Raw genomic sequence first — 12071 nt, forward strand, 5'->3', positions numbered from 1 at the left:
TGAGTGAAATAATCCTTAACTAAAGAAAATTCAGCTCTATCTGCCGAAAATCCAAAGATGACATTTGGAGCAGATTATAAATTACTCTGAAGTCTTATATTATTACCAATAGAAGAGAATATTTGTAGTTCAGGTTTGAACTTTGGTGTCCTTGGTGCTCTCTGAATTTGGTTGTTTTCTTGCAGATGTTTCATTATAAGTCTAAGTCTATTGTTATTACTCAATTTACTAACCTCATTAGTGCTAGTGAGTGTGGGATTTGCTCCTATACTTGCATTGTTTTATATTACCTAGTTGGCCAATGAATCATCTGCAAAAAAAACAACAAGCTCAGAGCACCAAGGATCTTCTTTGGGTCCCGTCTGGCGGGACCCAGGGGAAGAGCCTTCTCTGTGGCGGCCCCAACCCTCTGGAATCAACTCCCCCCGGAGATCAGGACTGCCCCCATCCTCCTTGCCTTTCGCAAACTCCTTAAAACCCACCCCTGCCATCAGGCATGGGGAAATTGATTCCCCTGGGCCTTTCTGTTTTATGCATGGTTTGTCTGGGATGTATGACTGTTTTTATATTAAGGGTTTTAAACCATTTTTAATCATTGGATTTGTACTGTGTATTGTTGTTGTGAGCCTCTTTGAGTCTCCGGAGAAGGGCGGCATACAAATCTAAATAATGATGATAATAATAATAATAATAATAATAATAATAATAATTAATAACTTAATGACCATTTGTACCTATCACAGAGATACTTCTCCCCCCCCCCAAGTTACTTATGACTTGATTTTGAAATTATGATGTCCATATATACATCCCCCTCATGTGGCCACGTGATCACTTTTGAAGACTTGGCGACTGGCTCGTTTTTACAGCTGTTTGCTATGGTCTGTGGTCACATGACTGTGATTTTCAATTTTGGGGGGGCTGGTTTCCAATGTCCGTCTTAGTTTTCAGCAAAAACTGCCCTTGGGGAAAATGAATTTGCTTAAAGACCATGGCATTTGCTTAACAACCACCACAAAAAAGTAATAACATGTCCTGACTATATAGTGACCCACTTAATAATTGCAACTACTGGCGAACATAATTCCATTTATTTATTTATTTATTTATTCATTCATTCATTCATTCATTCATTCATTCATTCATTCATTCATTCATTCATTTCATTCATTCATTTTTTCTGGGTTGCCCTTCTCCTGAGTCTCAGGGTGGTTTACCTCTTATTGATACATAACAATGGAAGAAATAGAAATTAAATAAGACAGCACTATAAAAAAACCCCTTAACTTAAAACATCTCACAGACCGCCCACCTCATACAACTCTTGTCATATCTCCAACAGTCAGTGGGGCTTGGCACAAAACAACCAAGTTCAACAGCCCCACGCCTGCCGACATAGATGTGTTTTTAAGCTCTTATGGAAAACCAAGAGAGTGGGAATAGTACGGATCTCCAGGGGGAGTTGATTCCAGATGGCAGGGGCAACCACAGAGAAGGCCCTTCTCCTAGGCCCTGCCAGCCGGCATTATCTGGCTGACGGGATCCAGAGAAGGCCGACCTTGTGGGCCCTAACCGGTCGATGGGATATATTATTATTATTTATTAGATTTGTATGCCGTCCCTCTCCGAGGCAAGAGACATAGAAACATATCCCAGGCATGTTTAAATTCAGTTACTGTGGATTTATCTACCACGTCTGCTGGAAGTTTGTTCCAAGGATCTACTACTCTTTCAGTAAAATAATATTTTCTCATGTTGCTTTTGATCTTTCCCCCAGCTAACTTCAGATTCTGTCCCCTTGTTCTTGTGTTCACTTTCCTATTAAAAACACTTCCCTCCTGGACCTTATTTAACCCTTTAATATATTTAAATGTTTCGATCATGTCCCCCCTTTTCCTTCTGTCCTCCAGACTCTACAGATTGAGCTCATTAAGTCTTTCCTGATACGTTTTATGCTTAAGACAGCTCAATAATGTTTGTAAGTTGGGAACTACCTTTATGACTGTACCTGACCTATCACATTTATGTCCTGCTATTCCTCAATGTTTTTTTTTTAAAGATTAGTTTTATTAGCTTTATTACCTCAGCTGCTGTGGTCTAGAGATGGAGCTCTTGCCTCATAATCAGCAGGTTGTGAGTTCGGTCCTAGGTAGAGGGAGATGTAAGGGTCTCCTGCTTGGGCAGTGGGTTGGACTAGAAAATCTGCAAGGTCTCTTCCAACTCGGTGAATTTGTTACTGTTACATCTGTTATTGTCTAAAGCCCCCCAAATATTTCTTTGCACATAGAACGTGGTGCTTTCCGGAGGATCTACGATGTTCAGAGATTTTGGTCGTCGCTTACAGAGAGACTTGAAAAGAGTGGTAGACGCTCGACTAAAAATCAGCGAAGAACTCAGTGGCGGTCGACTAAAGGTAAATTTTTATTTCCCATTAAATTATTATTATTATTATTTATTAGGTTTGTATGCCGCCCCTCTCCGCAGACTCGGGGCGGCTCACAACTGCCTGAACAAACAAAGAAAGGACCCTGAACGAATTGGCAAGGCCTGTAAATCAGATGACATTTTTACAAGCACACTAACTACATTTATTCTGGCCAGTATTCTGCTCTGAGATGATTCATAAAAAAACAGATTTATTCATCCGTCCGTCCATCCGTCCCATCCCATCCCATCCCTCCCTCCTTCCCTCCATCCATCCGTCCATCCATCATTGGACTTCAATGCCGCCCCTTTCTGAGGACTTGGGACAGCTCACAACATATAAAAGCAATACAACATCGTAATCCAATTAATTTTAAAACAATTAATCTAAAACCCCAATAATATAATAATAATAAATAATAATATTATATTATTATATTATTTATATGATGATAATCAGTTGAATTCTCCAGGTTTAAAGAAATGCCCAACATCTATAAAATGTTAGAACGTTTTCAGCCCAAAGTGAGATTTTTAGCAGTCAGTGGTCTGGTTGTAAAATGTTCAAAGATGGATTATAGAGTTTGTTATCTGTAACTCCATAACTGTTTGGTTTGGCTCTGCAACCAAACAAGGCAGACATGGACTTCCAACGGATAAAACAATTGCTCCCTACCTGCCCTCCATTGAGAACCTGCATACGGCATGAGGTCAAAAAAAGGGTGGTGAAAATATCTACTTCTCGCATCCTGGACCTCTCACATCCTGGACGTAAATTATTATTTCACTTCTGAAAATCTTGGCAAGAAAACTGGAGGGACTTTATCCAGCTAGTTGCCAGGAGTCAAGACAGGAAGGAAGGAAGGAAGGAAGGAAGGAAGGAAAGAAGGAAGGAAGGAAGGAAGGAAGGAAGGAAGGAAGGAAGGAAGGAAAGAATTAGGCAGGGGGGGAGAGAGAGAGAAAGAAAGAAAGAAAGGAAAGAAGGAAGAAAGATCAATATTTTCTCATTTGCTGGACCAAGCTATGATTCTATCACTAGTGTGAAAAAAATAGTGAAACCCACAATATTTTGGGTGGGAGCTTGAATTCGGAAAGTGTAATTACATTCTTTCTAGTAGAATGATACTCTCTCTTGCGTTAGGAATGGAGAGCTTGAATCTTGGGTAGTGAGCCATGGAGATTTGCAACCCGCATGGCTGGAATCTGAGCCAGCTTCATTAATTCTGCACAGATGGTTATTCAGAATTTCTCCTCCCATAATAACTCATTAAACAAAGTGTGCTGTTCCAACTGTAGGCCTGATTAACACAGCCTGTGTTGTGTAGCGATAATATTCTGCTTTTGTTTGTGTTTTGCAGCCTAAACCTGTGGAAGTTCAAGTGATCAGTCATCACATGCAGCGTTATGCCGTCTGGTTTGGCGGGTCTATGCTTGCGTCAACGGTATGTCTTTTATTAAATCAGCTGGTCCCAGAAAAGCCGCACATCATCTGTTCGACTCCTAGGCACAGAAACTGGCTCCTCTTTTATTGTTCCAAGCAGCAAATGAACTCATTGTTTTCCATTGCTGGTCTTGCATTAATAAGAACAATGTGGAGGCAGTAGTGAAATCCTGCCGGTTATGTTCAGATTCCGCGCGCCAGTAGTGGTAGTGGGGGTGGTTCGACGAACTGGTAGCGGCAGAGCGTGAGGCTCCGCCCACCTGCCCAGACATTGTTACTTCCTGGTTAACCCTCTGCACATGCGCAAAGACTTCTGTAAATGTGCAGAGGGTCAAAAATCGATGATGTGATGAGAACTTACAAACAGATTTCACCCTTGTGTGGAGAGAATAAATTTTGTTATGCAAAATCCAAATCCCGTCCTTTTACATTTCTGAGTTTAAAAAAGAAGCCAGTGTCTTCTAAAGATAGCTGATTAAATCTGTTTTAAATGCAAAGATATTTTTGGTAGCAAAAACTTTAGAACAGAAGGATTTAGGGGTAGTGATTTCTGACAGTCTCAAAATGGGTGAGCAGTGTGGTCGGGCGGTAGGAAAAGCAAGTAGGATGCTTGGCTGCATAGCTAGAGGTATAACAAGCAGGAAGAGGGAGATTATGATCCCGCTATATAGAGCGCTGGTGAGACCACATTTGGAATACTGTGTTCAGTTCTGGAGACCTCACCTACAAAAAGATATTGACAAAATTGAACGGGTCCAAAGACGGGCTACAAGAATGGTGGAAGGCCTTAAGCATAAAACGTATCAGGAAAGACTTCATGAACTCAATCTGTATAGTCTGGAGGACAGAAGGGAAAGGGGGGACATGATCGAAACATTTAAATATGTTAAAGGGTTAAATAAAGTTCAGGAGGGAAGTGTTTTTAATAGGAAAGTGAACACAAGAACAAGGGGGCACAATCTGAAGTTAGTTGGGGGAAAGATCAAAACCAACATGAGAAAATATTATTGTACTGAAAGAGTAGTAGATCCTTGGAACAAACTTCCAGCAGACGTGGTAGATAAATCCACAGTAACTGATTTTAAACATGCCTGGGATAAACATATATCCATCCTAAGATAAAATACAGAAAATAGTATAAGGGCAGACTAGATGGATCATGAGGTCTTTTTCTGCCGTCAGTCTTCTACGTTTCTATGTTTCTAAGAACCTACGGGTAATTCTTGATCTACAACAGGTTGCTTAATGCCCATTCAGTGGACATCCCCAGAGCTACCTCTGACTCATTTTCGAAGTTGCAAGAATCACATCACATGAGCTTGTTTTGAACACTTATAGTTTATAGTTTATTAGATTTGTATGCCGCCCCTCTCCGAAGATTCGGGGCGGCTGCTTGGTAACCTGCTCACCTTTAGAGCCTTTTGCAGTGTCCCACAGTCACATATCTGTGATTTGTGCCTTGTGTGTTTATCTCCAATTTTCAGCAAAAAATGCCTGTTGGGGAAAACAGCTTTGCTTAACAATCACGGCATTTACTTAGTGACTGCAGCTTTAAAAGAAAGGTCATAACTTTGAATCCGGTCATGTGATGCCTTGACTTACAACTGCAGTCTTCACCATTGCAGGCTCACTTCTGGTCATAGAACTAGCAATAGCATTTAGACTTACATACCACTTCAAAGTGCTTTTACAGTCCTCTCTAAGCGGTTTACAGAATCAGCCTATTGCCCCAACAACCTGGGTCCTCATTTTACCCACCTTGGAAGGATGGAAGGCTGAGTCAACCTCGGGCCGGTGGTGAGATTTGAACTGCCAAACTACAGCTAGCAGTTAGCTGAAGTACCCTGCAGTGCTGTACTCTAATCATTGTGCCACTCTGGCTCTAAGTTGGGGACTTCTTGCATGTTACAAACTAAGGTGACCTGCATTCAAGATGTAGCCCAAAACATCTAAAAGATGTTTGCAGTTGGCAAGTTTTGCTTTTAAAGCCCATCACTACATAAATGCGAAGCCCGGAATAGCCCAAAGCACACATTCTGGAAGAGAGAAGTTCCCTAAGGATGAGTCTGAAGGCTTGGGAGGGTAACTGACCCTGCAATATTATCCTGGGACATGTATATTCGCCTTCGTTCTCCAGTGTCTCTCTTCTCCAGCCTTGAGCCTTGACTAACCAATCTCTAATTTGGAACAGCCCCAAGCCAATCGGAGACCTCTAGGTTCAGAACCAGCTCTTTCTGGTGATAATGTAAGGAAGGAAAAATATACTGCTCAAAAAAGTAAAGGGAACCCTCAAATAACACATCCTAGATCTGAATGAATGAAATATTCCCATTGAATACTTTGTTCTGTATAATGTTGAATGTGATGACAACAAAACAAAATTGATTGTCAGTGTTACTTCCTAAGTGGACAGTTAGTTTTTGTTTTACTTGGAATTATATTGTGTTGTTTAAGGGTTCCCTTTATTTTTTTGAGCAGTGTAGTAAGTGAGATAGGATTTTTGACAAATAGAATAGAATTCTTTATTGGCCAAGTATGATTGGACACGCAAGGATAATCTGTCAGTGTACAGTGTACATACATGCAACAAGTGATAAATCAGGATCATAATCAAAAATACAATCGTCATAAATCACAAGATACAACACTCAGTGATAGTCATAAGATATTAAATAATCAACATAACAGGATGCTAATAAAAGCAATCAACATAAAACATAAGATACACAACAAGGGAAGTTATAGTCAAAGAAATAGGTTATAGGAAAGATGAGAAGGATAATAGTAATAGAGCTCTATTAGGTAGTTTGACATCCTAAGGCATAAGACTGTGTTGTGGGAATTAGTTATTTAGCAGAGTGATAGCATGGGGGAATAACTAGTCTATTCTATTCTACTTTGACAAATCATGGCGTAAGAACAGACTTTAGCAAGTTTTCAGCCATGTAAAATCACATTGCACAGTAGCAGAATGTGTGCTATAAATGGAACAAATCATTTGTGTGTTGCTTTTTTTAAATTTCTGATCCTTATCTGTTCTGTCTGGGTTCCCCCAGACATTAACACCAACTAAAAAGAGTATCCAGACACGCTAGTAAAAAGCAAAGTCATTTAATATCTTTGAAAACAAACACAGAGAACAAAAACTGTTCTTACAAACTGGAATGCTGTGAAGCTTCACAGAAGAGTCACGATGGCCAGACAATACAACAGGCTTCTTGCTGGCACACACACCACTGTAGATAATAAAACCCACGCCTCCCCCAAGTTTTCAGCCTTCGAGGCCACAAGCCAGAATCACAGACGCCAAGGATCGAAGCAAGGTCACAGGACTCCCAAAAGATAACTCTCCACAATACAGGAAGGGCGGGCCTGCCTTTTCAACCTTTCTGAGGAGAACCACACCCAACCCCAGCTGTTGCCTATTAGGGATGGAAATACCTGGCTAATTGTCCCCTTCTTTGTGCTGCCCTTCTCTGCCTCATATCTATGATGGCTTGTGCGTTCTCATCTAATGACTCCAGGCTGCTTGCTGGGGAGAGCTCCCCCCCGGGGGTCTCAGGCTGTTCTCCCTCCTCCTCGTCCTGACATTCCTCTTCCCTGTCTGCCTGGTTCTCCTCCTCCTCCTGTTCCTCGCCCTCCCCCTCTGAGCATGGAGACGGCAGAGTTCCAGCCGTTCCCTGAGGAGCCTCAGACTGAATCACAACACTTATCCAAAAAGGTTTTGCCAAAAATATCCTGAGGATATGTGTTTTTTTTTCCTTTCAAAATAAACTGCCAATCTATCTTTACTCTGTGTAGTGAATTCTTACTATTTCCAAGGGAGATAAATGCAAAGTGATCATGTACCGTCAATTTTTGTTCTGGATTGGCTCATCTTCTTGGTGGTTCTTTTTTTTTGCATGCAACAGCTTCTGATCTTTCTTAACGTTTCCCTCCCTCAGCCAGAGTTCTTCGAAGTGTGTCACACCAAGAAAGCCTATGAGGAATACGGCCCTGGCATTTGTCGTCACAATCCTGTTTTTGGAATTATGTCCTAAGATTCATGGCCCAGCATCTTCTGCTCTTGGGGTCCTGAGGGCGAATCTTCTGCTGACAAGAAAGAGAGAGACTTGGTGCAAATAGCAAACCTCAGTCTGGTGTGGATGCTGCCTTGCCTAGATTTATGCATTAGAAATTAGGGAGTTCAAAACAACGGACTGGCTAGAGCTCCGTGGTGAAAAACGACTGTTACATTAACTCCTTTCTGCAAGTTAAGCTTCTAGTAGACAACATTCGCTTTGCTAGAAAGGGTGAAAGCAGAGCAGTTTTTCCCCAGCCTTAAGCACTTTTGTGGAGATTCGTGGACTACAACTTCCCGTGTTGGCTGGAGAATTCTGGGAGTTGTGGTCCAGGAATCGTTAAAAGGTTGAGAAACACTAACCTATATCAGGGGGTAGGCAAAGTTGGCTCTTCTATGACATGTGGACTGCAACTCCCAGAATTCCTGAGCTAGCACAATTGGCTCAGGAATTCTGGGAGTTGAAGTCCATACGTCATAGAAGAACCAAGTTTGCCTATCCCTGACCCATATGAACATAGATTCAGATAGGAACCCAAAATGTGAGGTCGTTCCTCCTTGGTTTCAACCTTGTGCCAACCTTGTCAACTTTAAGCTAGGTTGGACTTCAACTCCCAGAATTCTGTTGAAATCCACCCAGCTTCAAGTTGCCAAGATCAAGAAACACTGTTATAGTGAATTTTGCAAGGGGAAATCTTAGCCATTGTAAAATTGCAGTCTTGTTTCATTAAAAAAAAATACCCTACCTTTGCAATACTGTATACAAAGGTTTTGAATATTTTACACTCACGTTTTGGGGTTGGTTTTCCTGCATAAGAGTACAAGTATCATACCCACAGAACTTGTGGAAGGGATCTGAGTGTCTAGGTAAAGGCCCTTAATACCATGTTACAAGTCACCCAATGTTATTTGAGATCGGGATGAGTAGCATATAATTTAAAAAATGGAACAAGTCTTCCTTGCTACTAGTACACAACCTAAGGGCATTTCTTGAGGATGTTATGTCTGTTTTTAAAATGGCAATGTTTATATTGGGCTGAACACATTCTGCTTCTGGAATTAATTTGTAAGATTTATTATTGCTATTTATTTGATTTTTGAGGGTTATTGTTTTAAAAAGGAGAATTGATTCCTCCTGATGAAATAAAACCTGTTTACAAACAGCTACACTGTTATATTCTATCTTGTTGAGGCCTTTTTTCCCCCTGTTTGAAATACAGTAAGACCTCACCTATCGCTGGTGTTACGTTCCAGACTTGGCCGCGATAGGTGAAATCCGCGATGGGGAATTTATCGACTGATAGTCCTTATTTAAGTATTTATATTGTAATTGTTTGGTAAGTTTTCATTGTTTTAAGTGTTTATAAACCCTTCCCACACAGTATTTATTTTAGATACAGTATTTAAATACAGTATTTACAATTTTAGATATATTTTTTTTGAAAAACCTGCCGATCGAGTTCGGCGGGCTGTTTAAATCTGCCGATCGACTTCCTCAGAAACCCGCGAACCAGCGAAGATCCGCGAATGATTTTTCTCATTAATATTTCTTGAAAACCCGCGATGAAGTGAAGCCGCAGTAGGTGAAGCGCGGTATAGCGAGGGACTACTGTAGTTCCCATTTTGCTATGGAATGGAGCTGATTCCTTGGTATATTCCTGGAGAAGATACAGTAGTTTTAATGTCTGTTATAACCATCGTAATTTTTTGGGGGATTAATTTCAGGAAGAACCTGACAGAGTTGAGTCAAGAGTCAACCCAATGTTGACTTTTTTGAAAAAATTATCAACTAAAATTATTGCTGGAAAGCAGCCATTTTGCCAATAAATATTGGCAGCATATTACAGAGATAGTCTGGGTGTTAAAGGGGATTCTGCGTTGGCCATACCTGCTGTGAATGAACATTTGCTAGCATTTGTTCACTGCATTTGTACATACAGCAGGCTCAGTATCACAGTTCTTTCCCTCTGTTTAGCAAATTCTGCTGAAAGATTGTGCTAATTTCTGTTCCTGGGTAGTTCAAAGCAGACAGAATCTTTTGTCCCTGGGTTCTGTAATGGAATCCATATTCTTAAGAAAAAAATCAGGCTGCAAGAGGACAACCATTACATATATTTTCAATTTCTTGCAATCAGGGTAGTTTTATACATCCATGCTTTCATTGAATCTGGTTGGACAAAATACCTGGATGCAAACAAAAATACTAAAATTCACTGAATATTTGGACTCGTTGCCTATCGTAACTTTCCAACCCTTTAGTCGATTATGGGATTTTCCTCTGTCCCCAGAATTATTTATTATATGATGTGTGTCTGGGTTCCAAATGGCATCCAAAGTTAAACCAGAGTCCGAGGCAAAGCATTCCTCAAAGTTCCAATTTATTAGCAGAGCCACATCTGTAAGAAAATCGAATCCAAAGCTACGAGGGTTTCTCCACCCAGTTTAAAGTTCATTCCCTTGTTCCTGCAGACACAAATTCATCACGCTGACCAGTCTCCTTCTGCCCACATGTCTGTTACTGTGACCAGGGGGGCACACCCCACTATACCTTTCTATATCTCCTATGCTTTTCTTCTATTCCTACATCTCTTCTATTCTTTCATTGATATGTTCTATTACTATATCTTCTTTTCTATTATTTCTCCTCTATAACCTTCATCATGTATTTTACTATGTGTATATGGATATAGATATATACCCACTAAAACCCTCATTGTGTATTGGACTAACTAACTAACTAACTAACTAACTAACTAACTAACTAACTAACTAACTAACTAAAAATTTGAGCAGCACTGCTCAATAGGTAAAGGTTCTCCTCATGCAATGCTCTCTAAATGGGGCTGCCTTTGAAAAGTATTCGGAAACTATAAATTGTGCAAAATGCAGCTGGGTGAGCAGTCATGGGCTTGCCCAGACATTCGCACATTTCTCCAGCACTGGTCCACATTGGTTGCCAATTGGACCCAATTCAAAGGGTTGGTTATGACCTACACGGCATGGGACCAGAATACCTCCAAGACCGCCTTCTGCCTCACGAATCCCAGCGACCGGTCAGGTCCCACAGAGTCGGCCTCCAGGTTCCGTCAACCAGACAATGTCGTTTGGTGGGGCCTAGGAAGGGAGCCTTCTCTGTGGGGGCCCCGGCCCTCTGGAATCACCTCCCCCCAGAGATTCGTACGCCCTCCACTCTCTTTGCCTTCCGTAACAGTCTGAAGACTCACTTATGCTGCCAGGCCTGGGGCCATTAGATCTTTTTCCCCAGCCCAATGTGTTGAGAGAATGTGGAGTGAATGGAATGGTTGTTTTTTATGGGGTTTTTTTGGGAGGGGGGTTTTTTCTAGGTTTTTTAATTAGTTAATTGGATTATTATGTATTGTATATTTTATATGCTGTGAGCCGCCCCGAGTATTCGCAGAGGGGCGGCATAGAAATCCATCCAACCAACCAACCAACCAACCAACCAACCAACCAATCAATCAACCAATCAATAAATAAAATATTTGCTAGTCGTTCCCGACTCTAGGGGTGGTGCTCATCTCTGTTTCTAAGCCAAAGAGCCAGCGCTGTCCAAAGATGTCTCCATAGTCATGGGGTCAACATGACTAAATGCCAAAGACCCAGGAAAATAATAATAATAATAATAATAATAATAATAATAATAATAATAATAATAATAATTATTTAGATTTGTATGGCACCCCTCTCCGGCTATTGTCCCTATTTTTCTACTTGCATTTTAACACGCTTTTTAATATTAGATTTGTTTACATTGTCTTTTTATATTGTTGTTAGCCGCCCCGAGTCTTCGGAGAGGGGCGGCATACAAATCTAATAAATAAATAAATAAATGAATGAATGAATGAATGAATGATAAATAATAAATAGATAAATAAATAAACAAATAAATAAATAAATACTGAATAGATAAATAAATAAATAAATAAATAATAAATAAATAAATGCTTTCAAACTGCTGGGCTGGCAGAAGCTGGGACAAGTAACGGAGCTCATGCCGTTATGCAGCTCTAGGGATTCGAACTGCCAATCTTTCTGATCGACAAGCTGAGGCACCATGTCTCCATGTTGCTCTATGAGTGCTGTTTCCCACAAACTGAAGGTCACAGACCCAAGGATTTTAGTCGT

The 12071-nt window shown here is 40.7% G+C and overlaps 1 protein-coding gene across 2 annotated transcripts in view; it reads left to right on the forward strand.

The window, feature by feature from the left end:
* The window catches only part of ACTR3B (actin related protein 3B), a 46023-nt gene extending 36923 nt beyond the window's left edge, over positions 1–9100 (forward strand). The window contains exons 10-12 of one of the 2 annotated variants that reach the window (XM_070729419.1): positions 2288–2413; positions 3783–3866; positions 7810–9100. In XM_070729419.1, coding sequence (XP_070585520.1) covers positions 2288–2413; positions 3783–3866; positions 7810–7905 — 306 coding nt within the window. In that variant the 3' untranslated portion in view covers positions 7906–9100. The remainder of the gene's footprint in view (positions 1–2287; positions 2414–3782; positions 3867–7809) is intronic. The other variant, XM_070729418.1, reaches the window with a different exon arrangement.
* The last annotated feature ends 2971 nt before the right edge of the window (positions 9101–12071 follow it).

The sequence above is a fragment of the Erythrolamprus reginae genome, chromosome Z, assembly GCF_031021105.1.
Source record: "Erythrolamprus reginae isolate rEryReg1 chromosome Z, rEryReg1.hap1, whole genome shotgun sequence".
Taxonomy (NCBI): Eukaryota; Metazoa; Chordata; class Lepidosauria; order Squamata; family Dipsadidae; genus Erythrolamprus; species Erythrolamprus reginae.